The sequence below is a fragment of the Ammospiza nelsoni genome, chromosome 4 (genome assembly GCF_027579445.1).
Source record: "Ammospiza nelsoni isolate bAmmNel1 chromosome 4, bAmmNel1.pri, whole genome shotgun sequence".
Classification (NCBI taxonomy): Eukaryota; Metazoa; Chordata; class Aves; order Passeriformes; family Passerellidae; genus Ammospiza; species Ammospiza nelsoni.
The window spans coordinates 13,858,103-13,881,589 of NC_080636.1; the positions used below are offsets into that span (position 1 = coordinate 13,858,103).

Consider the following 23,487-nt stretch of genomic DNA (forward strand, 5'->3'; position numbering starts at 1 on the left):
AAACTTTAGTTCATGTTACTAAAAATTACATGAAAATTGATTACATAACACAGTAGAAGTAAGAGACTAGTAGAAGAAAATGCAAATAATTCTTTTAGAATTTATGTAGGGAATTTCAATTCTTGACAAAAATGACCATGTTAATAATTAGATGCAAAATCTTCTTCAACTAACATGAACAAGTTAAATGACTATTACCTATAATATTCATTAATAGAGAGAGAGAGCAAGCGTGTGAGAGAGAGCTCTTAATCGTCATACTTATATTTGCATCATGGTTCTGACTATGGTGTGTGGTGGCAAATGGTTAAATTTCTTTATTCAGCAAGGAAAATATTATTGCATCTGCTGAAAGCTACCACAAAAGTAGTGAATTGCTTTGTTTTGTTGGATTTTATGATCTTGGCATCCTCCCATCCACTAGCCATAGCAGGACCCTTTTTGTCACCTGTACGTCTTACAAATAACTTATTACAAATAGGACTACAGTAGCAGCATTTGTTGAATGATGTAAAAGTGCATTTTATTAATTTGCTGATATGAAAAAGTTTGAAAATTGATGGCTTTGTAATAGTGAGCTGTAAATAGTGAGTAGAAGTTTTTAAAATTTTGCCTTATTTTGCGAAAAATGGACTTGATTGTTAACTACAGCACTTTATCTTCTTGTTGTAGAAAGCCTAGTTTTGTGTAAGTCTGGGATGTTTGTGTGTAGTTATGTACTTATTGCTCAAATTTTCTATAAGGGGGTTGACTCTTTTATTACTTGTTTAGCGGTAACGTCACGTTTCTACTAACAAAAACTCCTTCAGGATTTGGGTATTTAACAGAACGTTAATTGTATAATTAAAATTATAACAGTGTTGCTCTGCAAGCATGTGAACAAGGGGATATAGCAAGACCATGAGACTATTACCAAATACTGAGCTAGGATATAAAGTTCTTGGAAGGGCTGCTGTAGAAGCCACGGTATGATTTTTGACACACTGTCCTACCAGAACTGTAACATTTTGCTAGGATAATCATTTAACTACCACATCTCAAAGGCTAAAAAGTATCAGAAGCAGTGATGTTACCGAAGCAAGGAGTATAATAAAGGAGTGGACCCTTCCCTTCCATAGCTGTGTGAGAGTCTCTCATACATCAGTTTACCATCGTTTCATTCCATCCATCCAGGAGACTACACAGAAACAGAGAGGACTATGTGGAAAGAAGTGCTGAGTTTGCAGATGGTTTGCTCTCAAAAGCTTTGAAAGACATTCAGTCTGGAGCACTGGACATAAATAAAGCAGGCATACTTTATGGCATACCTCAAAAAACTTTACTTCTCCACTTAGAAGCCTTACCAGCAGGAAAGCCTGCACCTTTTAAAAATAAAACTCGAGATTTCAATGATAGTTATTCATTTAAAGACAGTAAAGAAACTTGTGCAGTCCTACAAAAAGTAGCCTTGTGGGCAAGAGCTCAAGCAGAGCGCACAGAAAAAAGTAAACTCAGTCTACTTGAAACCTCAGAATTAAAATTCCCAACAGCTTCCAGTTACCTCCACCAGTTAACTCTACAGAGAATGGTCACTCAGTTTAAAGAAAAAAGTGAAAATCTACAATATGAAACTTCAAGTCCCACTGTACAATTAAAAATTCCTCAGCTAAGAATAAGTTCTGTGTCCAAACCACAGTCTGATACTGCTGGTCTTCTGGATGTTATGTACCACGTTTCTAAAACCTCCTCAGTCTTAGAAGGATCAGCTCTTCAAAAATTGAAAAATATCCTCCCTAAACAGAACAAAATTGAATGTTCTGGACCTGTAACTCACTCAAGTGTTGACTCCTACTTTCTGCATGGGGACCTCTCTCCTTTGTGTCTTAATGCTAAGAATGGGACAGTAGATGGAACCTCAGAAAATACAGAAGATAGTTTGGATCGTAAAGATAATAAGCAACCAAGGAAAAAACGTGGCCGCTATCGGCAATATGACCATGAAATAATGGAAGAAGCAATTGCAATGGTAATGAGTGGGAAAATGAGTGTTTCCAAAGCACAAGGAATTTATGGGGTACCTCACAGCACTTTAGAATATAAAGTAAAAGAAAGATCTGGAACTTTGAAGACTCCACCGAAGAAGAAACTCCGTTTACCAGATACTGGCTTATTTAATATGACAGATTCAGGGACTGGCAGCTGCAAAAATAGTAGCAAGCCTGTGTAGAATAATTGTTAGCGAATTGTTTTGTGTGTGTGTATGTATGTCTGTATACACACACTATGTGAGAAATACATATGCTCACTCTGACAGAAGACATGAAATTATACAGTTCAAAAACCACATACATGCCTTTTGAAAAATAGTTATATTCAGGGTTTTCACTGTGGACAGAATTATAGAGTTGCTCACTTAATTCTGATAGTGTGTATTTAATATAATCCATGTATAAATAGGTGAAAAGATTCAGGTTTTATTTAGTAGTCACTAGCATAAAGATGTTTTGGGAAAACAAGTATTTGTCATGTGAAGCATAATTTTTAATTGGTGGAGAACCACTTTACCCATTCAATTATCCATCTTATTATGGAAATACACAACCAAGGGTTAGCAGACTTTTATAGTTCACAGAATACTTGCAATAAATTGTAAGTAACTCAGATTATACACAGCAAGGGATTTAAAAAAAAAAAGATAGTTCCTCACAAGGAAGTGAATTTGTGAAGTATTAGTAGGATATAGTACATTCTGTGAAAGAAAAAAAGTTCGTTATTTAAATATCCAATACAAGTAAGAAAAACATTTCATTACAAAAATGTGTGTTTAGCAGGCATAAACTGCATTTTTTATCATTTTAAGAAAATTTTGTTGTTGGTTTAGAAAGAAATTGGTGTTTACAAAGTGTACAGTTATGAAATCTGAGAAACTACTGTAGTTATAGAATTATTAAATATGAAATAAGATGGAATACTAAGAGCATAAAATAATTTAAACTTTAACATAATTTACCTTTTTAGTTTGACAATTAAGGTAACTTGTAAGGTTTAAAAAGAAAGTTGGAATGCAACTTAGAGCATGTTCATACTGTGCACAGAATGAGCTTGAGAATGGTTTGGATTTGTTTGTTTTTTTGTTTAAACGTGCTGGTTAGTTGATGTTATGACTACTTAAAATTTATTTAAGGATTGTGTCACACTCCTATTGAAAAACCTCACTGTAACTGTAATGTATTTGCTGCTGTGACATTTCAAAACATTTTCAGTTTATCAAAATGAATACCAAGTTACATTATCATCTTGCTAATAACCAAATTTGCAGTTCAGGGTCTTGATAGAAATACAAATATAAAACAGTGAAGCTGTTTTGAACTTTCAATAATATAAATTCTTTATAAATTTGGTAGTTATAAGTTAGACAGTTCATTTTAAATACATAACTTTTAATAGAATTTAAGGGAGACCAATTACCTTCATATTGCAGTTTTTACATGACTTTCAAAGTATTCACATTGGACTTTTTATCACACTTAATTTTTTTATGTAATATGAAAATTATATGAATGGGGGCTTGCTTCATATATTCATTACTGAACATCAATGCCCTTTTCCTCTCAGCATGTAATTTTTTCTCTATGTATCTAATTTGGCATAAAAAAAGACTCCAACTTTTATGCACATGGTGTACATGCACATGCTTTTTCCCCCACTTAAATTTCCATATGTATGGGTTAATTGTAGAAATTAAATAGGACTTTAGATACATATAGGCCCCATCAGGTAATTTCATTTCTATATAGACTTGCCATTAAATTCAGTGGAGAACATACTGCAATACTGGTGGCAAAATCCAACCCGCATCTATTAACACTACTAAAAAATGGCAACATCCACTTTAGAACAGAATAATCCTCTGAAACTGCACAACCACTATCTCAGTTCCTTGGTCTCTCAGATCTATACTGAATCTTCTTCAGTCATTAAGGTTTACTTGCATATTACAGAATGAATCTCTCAGGCACATGATGATTCTTGGGGTGTCCTGTGCAGGGTCAGGAGTTGGACTCAGTGATCCTGGTGGGTCCCTTCCAACTCAGCTTAATCTGTGATTCTATGATTTTTAGCAGAACTGTACCTGGTAAGGAGTTCGCAGAACAGCAGATGTCAGGGTCATCTTTCATTTTAAAAGAATTAAGCCATATTTTGTGAGGGCCAGAAGGATTGATTTGTGAATAAATCCCCAGTGAAAAATGCAGCTAAAAAAACTGCATTAAAAGTTTCAACATCTGTCTTTATACAGTTTTACTTGCAAAAATCTGGGGCTTCAATACATTGCCTAATATTTGTACCATACTGATGTTTTCTACTCCTCAGACATTGTTAGAAATTTGAGTCAGAACTTTATATTGAAGGCAAGTGACAGTACTCTTTTTATATCATTTAAAAGATGACCTGACCAAAAATTTAACAGGATTCATAAAATCAGGGATCATTTTACTATTGACTTAACAGTACTCAGTAGTTTTGTATGTAATATTATAATTAATTTTCAATGTTTTAGTACTTGTATTTATTTTTTGGTCAGAAATAGTAATTAAAATATTTTTTGATAGTTTATAGATGATACTCAACCTGTAAGTGTTTAAAGAACAGAATTATTTGTTTCTAATTATTAGGCTAACATTTTAATTACACAACTAAGGAAAGGCAGGGAAATGTGTAAATTCTCCTCCCCCAACCCCTATGTATTTCATTAATGTCATTTAAATTATACATCTTGAACTGTTTTATAAATTCAGTTACCAGTCACTACTTAGTAATTGAGAATTTCTGAAAATTCCTGTTTCAGCAGAATTTTAAATGAAGGCGAAAGCAAGCCCTACATGCTTTCTACTTATTTGAATGTTTCTCAAGTATTTTATATTAAAAAACAGTGCCTCTGTTTTTAGAACTACTGCTCAGTAAAGTTGTTTAAACCATTTCTGGTAGCTAATGACAATTTTATATTAAATTGTATATTAACTTTAGTGAGACTGATTTTTTTAGTTGTTTACAGTACAAATACTTGTATTTGTTTTTTAATTGCAGTATTTCCATTGTCGCAGTAATTTAGTAAAACTCTGTGGCTGCCTTGATTTTTGACAGATTTTTGTTAACAACTGATTTTTAGGCAATTAGTTATATTTATGCATAAATCAATTGCACTATAATTCATGAATTATTTATTACAATATTTTCTAATGAATTCCATGTATTTGTCTTGTGTTGTAAATGTACTGTAATTCTGTTTCTTCTTTGTGTTGTTATATTCCTAAATCTGATTGTATGAATTTAATTGTTTAGTTAACGTGTTTCTACGTTGTAATTTGTAGTAAAGCACTTCAATGCTTTTGCACATAAATTTACAACACTGATGTGTGATTGATTTGCTCATTCAGTAAAAAAAAAGAAAGAAACAAAAACCTGTACACTGACTTATTTGACTTATTCTTGAGGCACAAGTTGATTAGCAGTGGCATAAGACCAAGAACTGTACAAATTAAGCTCATAATGACTAATTTGCTATGAGAATTTTATCAGAAAGTAGCTTTAAGGAAGGATGTTTTCTTTTCTCTGAATTGATTAATTACTAATGAGAACAAAATCAGAAAATTATTGTTCTAACACGCCCCTTAGTTAGCAGCTAAAAATTACAAATAGTATATGGTTTTTTTGAGATACTTATTTACTTAATAAAGTCAGAAAACAAACATTTCTGTAAGACAGATTTGTATTTCTATAGTAGTTCCATTCTGTTTGTATGAGTACTTGAAACTATGTTCTGTTCCAGTTTTGTTGCTGTTGCTGGTCTGTACAGATCTTGCTAGAGTGCTCTATCTTCTCTCTGGCTGAGACAACAAGGGAAGGTTCTCTTTTGGGAGTCCTCTCATAGAGCTTTTCCCTGATAGTTTTTAGATGTGGAGGAGGCCAAGTTTTACTTCTTTATATGTAACTTAATACACTGAAAGTCTGGGAATTAACCTTATCACATTGTTGCCTTTGTGCCATTTTTGGACTCTAGTCAATCCCCACTCCATGTTATTAAGTGCCCCTATCTGCCAGAAGGGAAGCATCATTCCATGCTTAACCTTGGTCCTGAGCGATACAGAAGGTGCCAGGGTAGCAGCATATTGATCCTCTCACCTCTCAACCCCTCAGTTTCCTGCCCGCTCTCTCCTGCCATCTTTCTGTGTATGGTTTGGAGGAAGTGTGCAGTTTGTCAAAGTGATAGGTCTTCCTTCTAGGAAATGATTGCTTAAGCCTTTTATCCTGAGGATAGGCTGAACTACAGTGTGACAACACAAATTTAAAGAGATATAGGAAGGTATTACAGGAAACCGAAGTATAATTATAATAGTTGTATGGAAAAGCTACTCAAAATTAGTATGTTTAAATGTATTGATATCTCTACAGGGAGACGCTTCAAGGAAAATACGTTGCTTTAATGCTTGAATTTGTTTGTGTAGTAAGCTCTGCTCCCAAGTGGTGGCTGAGTGAGGGCTCCATGTGTCTGTAGGAACTCAGAAGATTGATCACAATAGAATAGATGAAAGTTGTCTGTTGTTTGTCAGCTTTAGAAACTAACTCATGTTAGGGGAAAGCAGATTATAGATGTCACACAAGGGTAGGTAATCAGGAAATAAATTGTTTTAGAAGAATGCCTGTGATAATCAGAATATTGCTTTATACAAAAATTGATCTCCACATAGCAAATTCAAAAGTTCTGAGGCCTGTGGATGATTTGGTCACTCCTTCTGAGAAGGTTGTAAGGCTCCAGAAGTTTCTTCCACCAGTGAACAGACTTTAAATAGCAGTTATGGATACAGGTCCTCTATAGTTCAAGCTCTCCAGTGAAGCTATAGACACACCTTGCAAGTCTGGACAGATAGAAAGGTGCTAGTTTAAAAAATCAGTCTAAAAAGAGATTCTGCTATAGCTATCTTTTTAGCAAATTAGTGCTTAACAAATTTACTCTGGTTTACAAACAGAATATGGAAGATGGAGGCCTAGTGGCATGTTGAATTTTTTTTTTTTTAGTCTGGCCTTTCAAAACATTAATTAAAATCATGGTGGTGGGGAGGGCAATTACCTTTTATCCTTAATTGTACTATTAGAATGAGCTTTCTTCTCACAAGTGCAGTGATTTTGATACCTTGTGACTCCTGAATTTGTTGGAGTAACAGACTTTTCTCAGTGTAGTGGCATTTCAAAAAGAGTCAAATCCTGACACTGACATTCCCTTGAATAATGTGGGTTTTATTTTAGATTGCAAGTGCAAAGAGGTTTTGGTTTTTTTCTTTTTAAGACTTAATCATTTCAGATTAAATATTATCTCAACTTCAACTAATACCATCACAATTATCTTACACCTTTATGAGTTAGTATCATCTAGATGCCTGATTTTGAATGTATACCATTTCTTATGGAATATTACAGGAGAAGGAAAAAACATGAAGAATTATTATGCACAGTTGGCTGGTTTTAAGCTCTAAGCTTTAAAGTATGTCTAGGACAATAAAAATACAAGTTTGCATCCAGTAAGAAACTCAAAGCTAGAAGTTATTATTGATGCTTATAATTTTGGGTATGACTCAATTAATGAATAGGTAACTATTTAAATATAGCACATTAAATTTTAAATATGTTTGTTCATTGATCAGTACAGTTGTAAAAAAATCAGCATGAAAATTTTTTGAAGTACAGGCTTAAATACAAAAAAATTACAGGGGATAATAACAGGGAAAAAAGTTAGTGTCATGTTCAGAGTTTGGTGATATGTTTAAACTATACATACTTTTCTAAAACAGAATTCTTCCAACATTTTCTGCTCATGCAATTGGTTTCAGTAAAACATTTGAATTAGGTGTTAACTATCTCTTGATAGTTGCTATCCAGCATAAGGATTTTGTATTTAATTGAAGAAATACCTGTATTAATTTCTACCATGGAAAAGTTTCAGCTTTTCAGTATAAATGATTGATTAGGTAAGTAGTGACATTAGTTTTAATAATTTATAAGAAATTGATTAAATAGTTAAAGTAGTATTTCTAAGTTGTTTTTTTTTTTAGTTAATACATTTGAGAACAACTGCTCAGCAATCCTTCAATATAGGCCTACCCTGTTTTAAGGATATTTAAAGAATATTAGCTTTTATCTTGGAAATTAGTTATTTCAGTGGTGATTATCTCTTTTTCTGTTTAAGGAATCTGTGTGTGCACACACGTGTGTGTTTAATATATTGCAATGAAGAGCTTGTGATGCACCATTGCAATTTTTTTTAAAACTGAAAGGGAATATTTTACCTGCAAAGAGCACTAGGCTATTTTTTCCATTTTCTGTTAGCTTGTTAAGTGTTCTTTAAATATAGAAATAAAAATGTCTTTAGAAATACCTTAAAGTGTATCCTGAAGAGCACTCAGTACACTTGAGTATTTAAATATCAAAGAGTGGGATTCAGGAGAGATGGATCCATTCTTTCCTCTGCCGCAACCTTGAACCTCACTCATTTACCTTCTCTGTGCCCCAGTTAGTGAAATGAGAGTAATATCAAGCTTGCCAGGTTCTTGGTGAGATTTTCTTTCATTAATAGTTAAAATAGTTGGAAATACCAGAAAGTTAACGTTGTTGTAATTGTAATTAGGTTCAAGAAGCTGTATTGCAAATTATTCTTTTTGCCTTTATTTTTTCTCATGATTATTTTTCTTAATGGTAGTTTAGTGCTGTCACTGATAAGATGCACATCATTGCTAGTGACTTGCAAGTATGATTGAATACTGCAAATAGACCAGAACTGTTTTGTAAATGTCAGGTTTATAGGGTTGAGTTTAACCATTATAACAAACATTAGATGTGGTGTTTTACTGTAATTTATATTTTGTTTTGATTTGTTTTCATTTTCAGTTCAAGCTCAACAGCTGATGCAAATTCAGAGGAAACAGCTAATTTGGAAAAAGGAAAATCAGCATTAAACAAAGTTTTGGAGTCTTTTTGTTCATATCACTGGCAACAGACTTTGGCTATGTTAAAATTCCTATTACAGGATGAAAATGTTCCTATAGCTTGCAGTTGCAAGCAAACACATTTGGTCCACTCTGAAACTCCCAGTTCCCTTACTGAAGAGGATGTTCACGTTCCATTTTGCAGTTGCAATGGACACATGCTGACAAAAAGGTGCTGTTTACAAAATCAAAGGCCAAACACTTGTTTACCACCTCTGTCTGTTTGTATTAAAGATTTCCATTCTTTGTCATGCCAAGCTGTAGCAATTGGATGTATTAAGACAATGGTGAACAAAGCATGTAGTTCTCCTAAGTATTGTGCTGACCAGTTGCAAAATTATAACAGGCATTCTGTGAAAGCAGCAGCATGTACATATTCAGCTAAGGACTGTGACCTCTTAAGCAGCATTAAAAATTCAAACAGATCCCGCAGTCCATCGCCACCTCCACTATCACCTGTACACAGTAAAGAATTTGAATTGTCGGAAGGAATGGTTATGGACTTTCCAACTTTAGACAACAACAAGCTTGAAATATCCATCAACCAGCCTCCATCCCTCTTGCCAGCTGAAGGAAGCAAGGGAGAGTTTGAGTATGAAGGTAAAATGTGCAAAGGAAAAGAGATTGATTATTCAGATGGAGCGCTGGGATCAGCAGACCAAGAAAGCAATGATGGTTGTATGAACTCTGAGAAAGGTGAACATTCTGCCATTTTTCAAGATTTAATGGACCGCATTAATGAGAAGTTGAAATCAATAGACACTACAGATCTAGCCACAAATCTTGTAAAACTTTCTAGCAGTGACAGGGCACCAGAAAATGATGTCAAGTTAGGAGACTTCATAACTTCTCTTTTGCATAATGCTAAGGCAAGCGATTACAGCTTTATGGAATTACTTCGCCAACATGATAAACAAGTGGAAAATAAAATTATTCAGACAAGATTTCGCAAGCGTCAGGAAACTTTATTTGCAACGTATAATTCTCCTGACTCACCAGTCATTCGACGACAGACCTTGCAAATCAAGAGGGAGCTTGCAAGCCTTGATGAAACTCTTGTACGAAAAAAGTCAATTTCTGAGAGAAATGCAAAAAAATCTACAAAAAAAATTGATAAAATGCATCCAAATAAAAGACATACTTTTACTGTCATAGAAGATGAGACTTTGCAACACCTTGGAAGTAACCCATGTGTGAACTGCCAAACCAAACCAATGTGCTTTCCAGCACACCAAACAGAGTCTTTCAATCTACCTCTTACTAATTTTCAGACCAGCTCCAGCTTTTTAGTTCTTTCAGAAAACAGTGCTATTGCAGCCAGCCAGGCAAAACTCCCAAATGCACAAGGAGATTGTGCAACCTTAAAAGAGACTGGTCCGATTCCTCTGAAGGATGAGAATAATGAAATCTTGGGTAGAACTAAACGTAACATTGTGCCTCCTGGGTGGTACTCTGTGTATGTAACAAACAATATCATGTTTAGAAAGTCATCCAGTACAAAAAAGTCGTTGAAAAGTTTGGAAAAAATGAGAATAAATAAAAATCTTCATGCTGAAAGATGCAGTGACATAAATATAAGCAAAATTGTGAGAGACACAAATCTGCAAGTTGTTGTGGAGCGTTTAGAAGATACAATAAGCTTATCCAGAAAGACTAGCAACTCATTGTTGGATAGTTACAAAATAAGCCAAAAATTAAAAGATAATGCTTATGAACAGGTTATAAACCCAGCTACTAGAAGGGGCTTACCTTTCACTCTGAGCGAAATGGGATGCACAGGACAAACCTTCCTTCCACATTCACAGGTGCCAAGCAGCAGTAAAATCAAAGCAATTTGTGTTGCATCCAACACACAAGAAACTGTTCTAGATCAAGAAATTAAAGACAGCCTTTTGAAATCTCTGACCTTTAATTCAAGCAGTTCAACTTCCAGTAATGGGGACTTGCATGTCACTTCTGAAGCTGGGGAGATCCCATCTCCCTTAAACTACTCTAGTCCTATTAAGCTTATGTTTGTCTCAGAAGTTAACAGTCATGAAGGAGTCAAATACACATTAACATCTGCAGCTGCATCTTCTAAGGGAAGCACAGATCTTTGTTTGTTTCAGGGGCACACAAGCGCTTTGTTAGATAAACAGGCCACAGGTGACCTTTCCCATGCAGTCTGTGTCAAGGGTTGTGATTGCAGTGAAAATGATACTAAGGAGAGGTCAAGCTGCATTTTTGCAGAAGCTGCTACAAGCTCTTGTCCAGTTGGTCAAATCAACATAAATGACTCAAAAAAAAATGATGAAGTTGTGGAGAAATCAAGCAGTAGCAGTGAATTAGTTTTCAAAAGAAAACCTGGTAGACCAAAGAAAATAGGTCCTCAGGTAGTTAAGCAGGTTAAGAGACCCATTGGACGGCCTCCTAAACCAAAAGTAGACACGAGTGGAAGCACAAAACCAGAACTTAGACCTGAACTTAGCTGTGGTGGTAAAAGCATCAAGTCTGATGCAGCAGCAATGGAAGAAGTTAACAGCAACAAAAATATTACTGTAACAGTTGTTTTTGGAAGGTCAAGAAGAACTAAGAGACACGTTTCTGAAGGTAATCTAAATCTCATCAGCATTCTGCCCACACAACATATTGATTCTAATTTTGCCAATGATCCCAGCAAAGCAAGGCACAATGCAGAAACTGGAAATGCTTTGACTGAAACAGTAAAAGCCTTCCAGAATCCTTCTGCTGAAAAGGAGGTCTCTGGTTATGACTATGTGAGGCCTATCAAGGGCAATCTGGCATCAGCACATCCTTGCAGCAATGTTATACGGCAGATTAAGAAACCATTAACCACTGTTCGAAAACCTGGCAGGCCAGCAAAAGTAAAAATTTCCGGCATATCAGTGACTGTCAGCAGACTTTCACCTCAGGAAAGAAAAGTGAGCATCAGCAATGGTTTGCCTCCTTTACAACAGCAGAATGTGTTAGAAAAAAACATACCACAGGAAAGAAAAAATCAACTGTGCAATAATATGGGTCAAGTAAAGAACATGCAGAAAGATTCTAGAGAGGATGGGTCACACAGTGTTACTACAACAGTGTCAAGAAAACGTGAAATTCCATCGAGACACTCTGCTAGAGACAGAAAACCTTCACTGCATTTTTTGCATTCATTAGCATCTTCTAGTCCATTTACTTGTAGAAGTGCCTTACTACATAAATCTTACAAACTCCATTTGAAAAAAGCTAAAGAGCGAAAGGAAAAACTTACACAATCCAATCAGTGCACAGCATCCAGAGATACCTCAGAACAGAGAAATCCAGGAAATGCTAAAAAGGATCTTAAGGATGGTGGATTTGGGCCCATTAATGAGGTATCATCAGATCCCATTTTTTCGTCAAATCCCTCTCTCAGGTGGTGGCCTACTTCCACTTCAAGTGACACCTTGTTGGAAGAACTAAACAATAGATTTGAACAGATGACTAATACCTGGTTGAGAGTGGGGGGAAGTGAGTTTGACAAATGTGTGTGTGAGAAAAGGGATCCCATTGAACAAGACTATAATACTGAAATGTCAGACCCTTTAGACTCCTGCCTTGTAGGACTTGAAACATCACCTATAAAAATGCTGTTCCAGAAAAAGTGTAATATGAATGAACTCTGCACCTGGTTTATGCAAACTACAGAAACACAGTCTCTCTCTCTTGTGAGAAAGGCAAATGCTCGCAATCCCTTAGAGGTAGTTAGTACTAAAGAGATAAAGATGGAAACGAAACAATCTGATCCTAGCACTTGCCCTTTCAGAAAGCACTTTAAAAAGTTTGCACTATCCTCTCCTTCAAAACCAGCAGGGAAATTGCAAATGTTACATAACATGGTGAGGTCTCCAGTCTTAAGCATGAAAAGTAATTTCACTTTAGCCAGATTAAAAAGAAATGAATTTAAGAAGTTGCAGCGTGATAGGTGGGGACAAACAAAAAAGCTCTATAATCAGGCTCCTGGAGGCTGGAAATCAAAAAAGAAAAATCTGCAGTTATTTTGCCAAAGCCAATTGTTTAAGAGTACAAGTGGGGAAACCAAGAATGAAACACCCAAGCTGCAGGAGAAAAATACAGTAGAAATCCAGCCCACTCAGACTTTGGTAGAGTCTCAGAATAGCCTCTTGCCAACTGAAAATGAAACCAGAGATGCATTTGTTGAACAGATGATGGGATCGTCTGACTTTAACCCACATCCTGGTTTAGCAAATATACTTAAGTCACATTCAGAGGCAAATGGAACAATTCATTGCCAGCAAAATGTTAGAAAAGAACAAAGCCAAGATAAACTGTTTCAAAATACTTGGAAAGCCAAAACCTTTAAAGACTGTAGGATATTTCTGAGAAAAATCAACCATATTGAGCAGCACAATTCATTTAATTTAAATAATGTCATTTATTCTCCTGAAGCTGTCGACAGTAAAAGCACTCAGGCCTTTATGGAAGAAAAAAGACGTCCTCTTTTAAGGTCCCATTCTACTAAACAAAATACATTAAAGAAACAAGAAAATGAAGTGGAAACATCTAAAGGATCTAATTCTTCTAAAGTGATTGAAAAGCTGGATGGCCAGTTTCACAGCAGAAAATTAAGTAGTGGTGTAAACCAGGACGATAATCCTGCTGGTAGTTCTGAAGGTCTTACTAGAATAAACAAAAGGAAAAGTCCACAATGGGAGACCACTGATACAAATTTAAGAAAAAGGCATAAGAGACAATCATGCAGTAGTGGACAAATGGCACCTTATTACCCAAAGTACCAAGTAGGTAAGTTCTTGTTCCCCACTTCATCTTAAAATTGAAATCCTAAAGAATTGGAGAAGTCAAACAACTAGGCACTTTTTTGTTTATTGCATGTTACTCATTTTAATTTCAGACAAGTCATGAAATCAAACATTGCATAACATCAGAATAATTCAGAAAGTGCAATTTTAAAATGTTTATAATGTTTTGCACCATTCTTTCAGCTCTGATAAGCTAACCAATATAGTTTAGACAGACAAGAAGTTCTGGCATTCTGTAGTCAGTCACAACTGGCTATTGAGTTCAAAAGGAACAGAATTTCATTACATTGTGTAGTTTCTCATAGTGTGAGGAGGAATAAGCTATAAAATAAAGCATAAATTCAATGCATTAGCATATAGCTGGTTTTAAAAAATTCTCATTGGATGATTACTGTTACAAATCAGTCATATTTTTGTAATTTTACAGTAAAAGATAGTATTTTGTACTTCTGAAAATTATTTAGTCAGAGACCCATTTTAGTATCCTTCCCATGCCAAGTGAAATCTGCCGACTCTAAGGGGTTTGCACATTGAATCCTTATACAACAATTTAAAATGCAAAATTATTTTTCACAAGAACAATATACAGTTACTCTGCTTAATACTTTGGCTTGGAATCTTTTAGGCTAGTGTGAAATTAAATCATTTTTTAAAGATAGGTATTTATAAATACATTGTAATACAACTGTGATCTCAAAAAGGCCATTATATTACTTAGAAAGAGGGCACATCTGTTTTGTAATTATTTCTTCTGTTGGGTGAAGAGATATCCTTAAACAGAAGTCTTAACTCATTTCAACAAAATTGCTAAGGTGTGAAATCCTCTCACAACTCCTGCAATGTGATTTAAGTTGCTACCTTTGTAGAAACAATATTGTATTAGCTAATCTGATATTGGCCAAATATCATAACCCTATTCAAAATATCAGGTAAAAACTTTAGGTCCTCTTTTGTATTCTATGTTTTAGAAAAGGATCTCTGATAATAAAGGGAAAGGTTAATTTAAGTTGTAATATAAACAATATAATGGCTCTTGTATGCTTTATTTCTTTTGTACTTCATGTGATATATAGAATTCTTCCTATTAAGCTCATTCAGTATAACCCTGCTTTTTCCAATATACAGCATTTTTTTATCTATGGATTGCTCTTTTGTATTTTGATTCATTGATCTGCAGCCAAGCTCAACATAAATAACTTGTTTTTAAGAAGTTCAAACTTTGACACAAAATTGCTGTTAAAAAAAGAAAAAAGACAAACTAGGAAAGGATAGAATATACCCATTTCTATATTGCAAATGAAGAAAGAGCTCTCTCATACTTGTAACTTGTTGAGAAAATGTTACATTCCAATTATATTTATCTGTAAATGTTTTGTTTCTATGGTAATGCAAGACCTATTACTGTGATCCGGTCTCATGTTAGTTTTAATTGGGACTCAATTTTATCTACCTGATAACTTTCATCCTTTAGTTTTGGATTTTCAGGAAATCTGATAACTATTTTGATATTTTACATTACTTCATTTACAGTTTTTGTTGTTTTCCCTTTTACTCATGGTTTCTCATATCAGTCATTGTCTTCAGAAAAACTATGATAGGAAATTAATTGAAAAAGGAAATGTTAAAAGACAAAGAATGATGATTCTGGAATTGTCTCCACACTTGTAACCCCAGATCTTTCTTAGGGGTACTATTGCACTGTCAGAGGATTGTCTGATATTGGAAGGATGTCTTGTTTTGCTGTGTTGACTCAACATTGTGTACTTTCTGCACCAGCCAAGGAAATCATACAAATATTTTTAGTCTAACATAGCTACTCCCTAAAAAGAAGCAACATGATTTCTAGCTGGGCATGCATGTGACTTCAAACATAATTCCTGCATCTGGGAGTTAAATGCACATGAAAACATGTTTCGTTCATGTGTTCTTTGGATTGTATTTTTGTTTATGTGGTATCATAAACTATATCATTGTTCTGTTGTCATGCTTGAAATGTTGCTATAGACACATTTATGGTCAGTATTTGAAGTTTTTCTTAAACATGGGGTCTTACCAAATGTTCTTAAAGAGAGAGATGTGGTGCTGTTTTATTGTGAACCATTGTGGCAGGTGGGCAGAATGTTGTTACCAAACTTTTTATGTACTCTTGGTTTTTTTATTAGCATGTGCAAGCAGGAATAAACAATTGAATTCTTACAGCTCAAGGTAGTGTCCAACAACCAGAGCTAGCCATGCACTCATTGCAGCAACAGAAAAGAGTTAATTGCTTTTTCTCATTGCCTGTTGTATTCAAGATAAGGTGGCTGGTAGACACATGGGTCCATTTGATGTTTGTTTATACTTCTGAACTGTTGCTTCCACAATGCATTTGATGTGTTGAGGGGCAGTTCCCTTTTACTCTAAATCCATCTTCTGGCAATTTTAATTTCTTTAGCAACACTGAAATGCTATTATTCTCCATTGTGCAAAGAAAATTACATAAGCTTGTTTTTAGGAAAGCACTTGTTTTCTTTTCACAAGAGTACTTCACTTGTAACATTGAAGGTCACATTAACATGCTTTGGACTTGGGCAAAAGGTGTCAAGAAAGCCAAGCTAAAATACAAAAAAACTATTAATCCAACAATAAAACTGGGATGTGTAAAATACTCCATTTTACAATCTTACAATGTACTAAATGTTTTAAAAATCTGCTTCAAAGGGTGTGGACTTCATACAGATGGAAAAGAGACTGTGAATCTTCTATGGTAGCAGGGAGAGCTGACATCACAGACCTGTGCTCTTGGCCTTCATATCAGGGTGGCAGTTTGCATTTTCAAAATAGATTGCTGTCACTTAAAGTTAGGATATTTTCATCTAACATGAACTTTTAATAAAATTTTCACCTTTATATTTTCACTTTTCTTCAAGTGGTGTGGAGTTTTAGAACAGATCTATTGGATTTTTCAGGAGAGAATATGACTTTTCAATTTTAATTTTGTATTAAGTTTGGATATGGTTTTTATATTTTACCTTAATTAAATCAAGTTTGTGCAGTTCTTGAAAAGAGAATTTGCTAATTTTTTGTGGTAATTTCAAAGTTGGCTGCAAGAGTGAAGAATCATAACTATGAAAACTTCGGTGTTGTGTCTAATTGGTCTCTTCATTCTGCACATAGAATAACATCTGTGTTAATATCACAGACAAGCATTTTCTTAAACTTAGCTTCCATTACTATAAGTTTGCAAAAAAATGGAAGGGAAATTTTTGTGAATTCTTTTTTACACATCTGTGTTAGAATGGATTTAATATTCCAGTGTTGTTGCTTATTTGTGTCATGGTAGTGATATCCAGTAATAATAAAGCTACAAATGGGGATCACTTCCCTTCTACTGTGAATGACCTGGTGGCAGACAAGATTGGTTTTAGCAGGCTGGTCAGCTTTCATCAAGGACCACATTCTATACCCCTAATCAGTGACAAATTTAAAATATTGGGTTAGGAAAAGTGCAGAGGAGACATTGAGTAACAGTCATTAAATCTGTTGATTTTAAGAAGGCTCTTTTCACAAAATCTTTTCATCAGAGGGTTACTTGCTCTAAAATAAATTTTACCTGTGATGCAGAGTAAGCAGATAGAAATTTTCATGCCTGTAGCTGTTCAGACAAGAAGTTACCTTTTCACAGGCAGACATAAACCAAAGTAAGAGCACTAATAGAAATATAAGAAGAATATGAATTGCATGTCTGTTCACAGTAAGTGGGCCAGTTTTAATGCAGAAGTGTAAAAGCAGAAAGGTAACTTGATATGTAGATGACTGTACATGTGTAGTAAATCCTTACTCATTTAATGAACTTAATGGTCTCTGCCTCATTCCCCATGATGGAACAGCAGCAGCTCCCATGCCACATTCTAATGCTCCATTTTGTTTCACACTCTGGGATTCTACTTGCCAAATTACATATTCTTCTTTCCTTTTCTTTTTCTCACATCAGGTGATCTAATGTGGGGTGTGTAGGTTTTGGGTGCTGTTCAGTTTTATTTTTGATTTGCATATTGTCTTAGAGTATGCTTTTACTCATCTTCTTTTGAGGGTTCTGAGCTAAGGATTTTTATTCTTGCTTCTTTGAATAATGGACTTTTTTAAAGAACTTGGCTCTGGGGTCTTCAAATTTCTTTACCTGCTACGATATGTAGTTTTCTGTAGCTTAGTGTTCTGTAGTTTAGATCATTAGGCCTTTGTGTAGAATTTATATACCCAGTTTTATACCTAAGCTGGGGTGATTTTTTCATCATTTTATTCAGTATGGCTTTGCTGTCTGTTTTTAATTTTACCTCTTCAAAAACTGAGAAACTCATAGTCATATTTTCCTATTTGTCCTTGGTCCTGAGGAAATGGCTAGATTTTTCAGCTTTCTTTAGGGAACTGGTAATACTAAATAAATATAGACAATCTTCTGTCTTCCTTTGAAAGCCTTTTACTAGAAGAGAAAATAGCATTTTTCCAAGGCCTGCACAGTGCTTTTGAAAATCTGACAAGTACATATCCTTTTTAAAATCCTCTCTTCTGTTGAGAGTTCATGGCCTTAAAGCAGAGCTTCTGTTGCTGTTAGATAGAAAAGGAGGGAAGTCAATTAACAGAGCCTGTGAAGAGGTAACCTGTAAATTAAGTATTCATGTAGTCTGACCATGACCAGAGCACATTAATTTTGCTGAGACAATTCCATATTTTGGTGTTGAAAATAGTTCAAGAGAGATGCTGTAGAAATTCATAGAAACCTCTGTACTGTGCCTCTTGGCATTTCTCTATTGTTGATATGCTAAAGCTAGTGCTGCTTTTCTATTTTCACCACATCTTTGGAAAGTGTCTTACATGGAATCTTCAGTTAATTACATTCAAAAAGTGCAGATTCTGGTTCCATAGTCAAGGGAGGAAATTTTAAATGGTGTGACATGACTGGGTTGTTGTTTGCATGTATTCTTGGGTAGATTTTCCCTTTCTAATTCATCTTTCACTCCTAAAAGAATAGTTTTAGTCAGACCCTTGATGGTTTGAAATAATTTTCAGACTTGTAAGCCAAATATGATGCCACTTTTATTCACTGTTCATTCTTTTGCTTGCAGTGTCATTGAATTTTGCTAAAATAGCTGTGCCTTAAAGATATTGTTTAAACAACCTTTGAGACTAATAGAAATGTTTTTGTTATTTGGTAACTGGATATTAATTTAATAGAAATAGTAATTTTGCCATATTTTAAGGACAGTATTTCCTTAGCAAAAGGCTTTGTTTCTCCAATATTTCCTGTGGTCAGCATGGAAAAGAAAGGTTCTGTAAAATGTCCTTGAATCTTGGGTGTCACTGAGAATGCTGTGTGTTTCTGAAAGCTGTTGGCAACCTTCAGGTTCTAATTAAGACAGATATTTTTACAATGATCAGCAACTAATTGGATGGATGTATCTGAAAGGAAATTGCTGTCTACAAGAAGTCTAATATTTTAAGATCAGCATTTTGCCAATATTGCTGTGCACACCCCACCACAGCATTTCAGCTTGGTGGGTTTGCCCTTGGTGGCACTTGGGGCAGAGTCCTGCTTCCTGTACTCAGTGTCATCTCAAATGTGATGGTGCTTCTGGGTGTGTCATCTCAATAAAAAAAAAGTTTATGGAGTCCTCATTAGCCATGTTTACTTCATAGTTATTTAAGGATTTTTATTATTAGGTATTTTGAAAAAAATCAGAGGAAAACATTTGGAAATCAGAATTATGGGTTTTACCAAATACAATTATATAGAAATGTGTGATATATAGACCTGTGCCTGAATATATTTATATAGGGATATGTCCTACCTGTGAACCTTTCTAAGGTATGACTTTAAGAGAAAATCACTTCTTTGAAAAACTGCAAGTAGAACCTTGATTTAGATGCCAATTGGGAAGTTATTTAGAATTTTTTCCTCTGTTGCTCACAAGGGTTTTTTTCAGTAGAGCTTTATAAAAAGCTAGAAAAGTAAATCTTATTTCACCGCTAGTCAAATAGAAGATTGAAATTATTGTCACTGAGTAATAATTAATACATACTCCACAGTCCTAACCAGGTGAGGACTCAATGTTTTGATTGGTTGCATTGTAACTTTATAAAATAATGCTGTTCTTGAGACACATCTTCCTCCATTGTCTCCTTTCAATGCATGAGATACCATCTTGAAAACCGTATCTCCTTCATCTGTTATTTCTTTTTTACCACTGTTGCATTGCCAGCTTTCAGCAGACTGACTTGTTTTCTCATCTAAATGCTCACTTTATATTTCATTCTCGGTGTGTGATTCTTCATGAACTTTTTTATATTAATTACTCACTTAATAAATCAGATTGTCTATGTTTTCCCTGCAATTTTGTACTTTTTTGTAGAAAGATGTACATACTTTTTCAAGGAGTGTGATGAGCTCAATTGAGATGTCAAATCATTGCACATCAGCTCTGGTCCTGTAGAGAAAATTGCACCTTTGCCATTGGCTGTCTCTTCCTGTGTTGGCTGAACTGCTCCTTTCTGTGTCTCACGACACTTGTTTGTGGTGTTGCAGTACAGCATTGACCTGTGCTTCCTCTGTGCTCAGGGATGGCTGCCTGTGCCTTTGTCCCAGCAGTGCCTGTCCTGTCCTGCTGAGCTGCTGTTCATTGCACACCTTTGCTGTGCTCCTCTTGTTCATTCAGAGCCGTGTCTGAGCCACGGTTCAGAGCAGCCAGGCCATTGCACTCTGGGTATTCCACATTTCTCTGCGTGCTGCTTTCATGCTTTGCTCTCCTTTAGCACCAAACTGATCCTCAGATCATGCATCAGCTTTCATTTTATGCCAAGCTGTGTGTTTGTGAGTGCCAAAGGATTTTCTCCAGAAGATGAGTGCAGCCCAGTTTTATTCCTGTTTTGATTTTTTACTGCATGTTTCTCATTGTGTACTTTGGCTGGTCCATTCTGTCTGGTCCATACACTTGCCAAGAGATTTTTAATACCATGAGCAAAATATCAGTTTTTGTCATAGATTTCTTCAAACCCAGGTACAGAAATTCTTTTGTAAAAAGCCATACCAGATTTTTAATCCGGTTTTTCATATTGAAGACCAGGTAATTTAATTTTTTCCTACAGTGTAGAGATATGTCTTTTCCAAGATCAAGATATTTAAATAATTTCATCTTCCTATCTCCATGCTTTTGGGCCAATAGCTCTGGATGCTTTATAACTCTAGACAAATTCATTTCTGCTGCCCTATTCATGGCAAGTTGCACATTCTGTCCTTGTGGGACAGGTCAGACAATTTTTGTTTCTTTGCATTTTTTCAAAACTAAAAGGGGACCATTTTTTAATGCTGATTCTTCTCATGTTCTAGACATCAGTAAAGGCTGTTTAGATTATTCTTCCATTTCTTTGGAGCACAGATAATGTTATCTCTTGCTGTGTCAAGAGGTTGTAAACCTTTAGTGAGAAACTTCATGATTTATGGAGGCAATGTGCCCTTTTCTGTATTCTATTCTTTGATTTCAGTCTGTCCAGGTTTTACTGTTTGATTTGTCTTTTCAACAGCAGAAACTCACCTGACTTATATCTGCTTTCAGCTGTATTGGTTCCTTACCACAAATTAAATTTAGGCAGGAGTTTCACACTTTCTTTCAGTGGCTGTGCACTCCCCTGCTCTCCATCCCCCACTCACTTCTGTCACTTCTGGGCATCCATAGGAGGAATCTGCTTCTCTCTTTCATCATGGTTTATCTGTAAGTGGGGCAGGTATCTTAACTTGATTGCAGCTCTTCCTTCAGTTAAATCAACTTTAGACCTACTTTTCTTACTTCATGTATACCAGTAGAAATGGCCTTAAAATTAACTTAGGACTTAAAAAACTTTTAAAAGCATAAGTCTGAATTTCTGCTTGGTTTGGGATGTTTTATATCAACTGTCAAGCCATAAGTGAGTAATGTGATACAATCAGGTTTTTCCAAGCAGGTCTTACTCTTTGTTTTCATTTTGTAGCTCAGGGTAGAATATTTCTAAGTTATGATTCTGCTAGGAATTAGAATAATGAGGCTTTCACATTTCATATTAAACTGCATGCATACATGAAAATTAAGATATTCAGGGAAGTCAGTCTTTTCAGATAGATCTTGTCACAGGTTCCTGTTACCTAAGGTGTGAATTTCGCATATACTCAGAGATTATACCTGATATTTTACTGACCCAGGCCTGCCCTCAAAGCTGTCTTATTTCAAACTATTGAAATCTTGCTCCAAACAATGGATTATTTCCCTGTACATGAAATGGAAACCTACCAGAAAAAATCTTGTCTAAAAGCTGTAAGAATGACTTAAAATATTTTTCTTGAAAAATAAATTTTTATTCTCAGTTGAATTGTGCTCTTTTGCCTATGTGTAAATTCTTTCATTTTGAATGCAGGGTAAATTTTAGGGGGAAAAAAACTACTTAAAGTTAGGCTTAGTGTTTTTACTGGGGCAATTAGCATAATTTTCAAAACATTCAATAATAATAATTTATTTTTAAAATGTAAGAAATATATTTACACCGCAAGTAAATATTTAAGAGCTATACTTGAGGTATCAGTTCTTTAAATTTGGTTGTTGTTGCTACCTGTCTTTCTAGTTTAAAGTTCTTGTGATGTGTGCTTGAATAAATCCTCTTGTGTATCGTATTTGTTGCTGACATTTCCTATTTATCAGTTTACTACTTACAGCTGGTTTTAAATTACATTTAAGTAGTAGAAATCTCAGAAAAGGAAATTACTTATTTGCAAATTGCTGTTTGACCTTCCTGAATTCAGAAGTCTGGTGGGTTTTAAACCACCCAGGGACTGTCTCATCATGTTTCTGAGATGATCTCTCTCCATAACATAATTGCATTTATAATGTAAAAAACCTGTTATGGATTAAAGGTTTGAGCTCAAGTGGCAGGACTTCCACAGCTGCATTCATCCCAGCACTGAGATGGGGACATTGTGCTTCCTCAGAACAGCCCGAACCAGCAGCACACACTGTTCTGAGCCCCCAGCCTCCTTCCAAACCTTTCTTCATTAGGATCAGATAGAAAAAAATAACAAAAGCTTTTCTTCTGTTATAGTATATTTGTAAGTCAAATACAACAGTGCTCATCTTCACAACAGGTGTTGAGGGGTTTTATTTATTTACATGCTGCTAGCTTCTAGTCATAACTAGAAATTAGTTTTCTTTCAGGGGATTGGTGATCAGGAGGAGGCTTGTTTTGGGGTGGTGCCTAGAAGCTAAGAGTTCATTATGTTCATCATCACATTAATGATGCTGCCTTTCAACTGTTAGAATCTTAGCTGCTTTTTGGTACCAAGATCTTTTAAGACAGTATGCTATGAACAGTTTGAGATCATAGGATTATTTTTTTTCTCTTTAACTGGTTATGTACTATCATCACTAGGAAATTACACCCCAAAATTTAATGAGTTCTTCATGACAGCTTACATTAATATTCTACTTCCTTGTTCTTGTCTTCTGTGGACTGCTAGAGTCTGTAACACCACAAAACATGGTGGTTCCTGTCAAAAAGATCACTGTTCTACAAAACCTTCTCAGTCAGGCTGCTTTAAATAATTGGGAAAGGAATGTTGTTGCTATTTAGACAACATATATTCAAGTCTGCCTTGTATTTTGGGGAGCCATTAGAAT

At 35.1% G+C, this 23,487-nt stretch overlaps 1 protein-coding gene across 8 annotated transcripts in view; it reads left to right on the forward strand.

Annotated features, from left to right (window-relative positions):
* The window catches only part of LCORL (ligand dependent nuclear receptor corepressor like), an 80,128-nt gene that overhangs the window by 49,614 nt on the left and 7,027 nt on the right, over positions 1–23,487 (forward strand). For 2 of the 8 annotated variants that reach the window (XM_059469770.1, XM_059469768.1), the window contains exon 7: positions 8,917–13,799. The exons of 3 other annotated variants lie outside the window; for them this stretch is intronic. In XM_059469770.1, coding sequence (XP_059325753.1) covers positions 8,917–13,799 — 4,883 coding nt within the window. Of the gene's footprint in view, positions 1–1,173; positions 5,439–8,916; positions 13,800–15,501; positions 16,903–23,487 lie in introns of those variants that run through there. 3 more of the 8 variants (XM_059469769.1, XM_059469771.1, XM_059469775.1) reach the window with 3 other exon arrangements.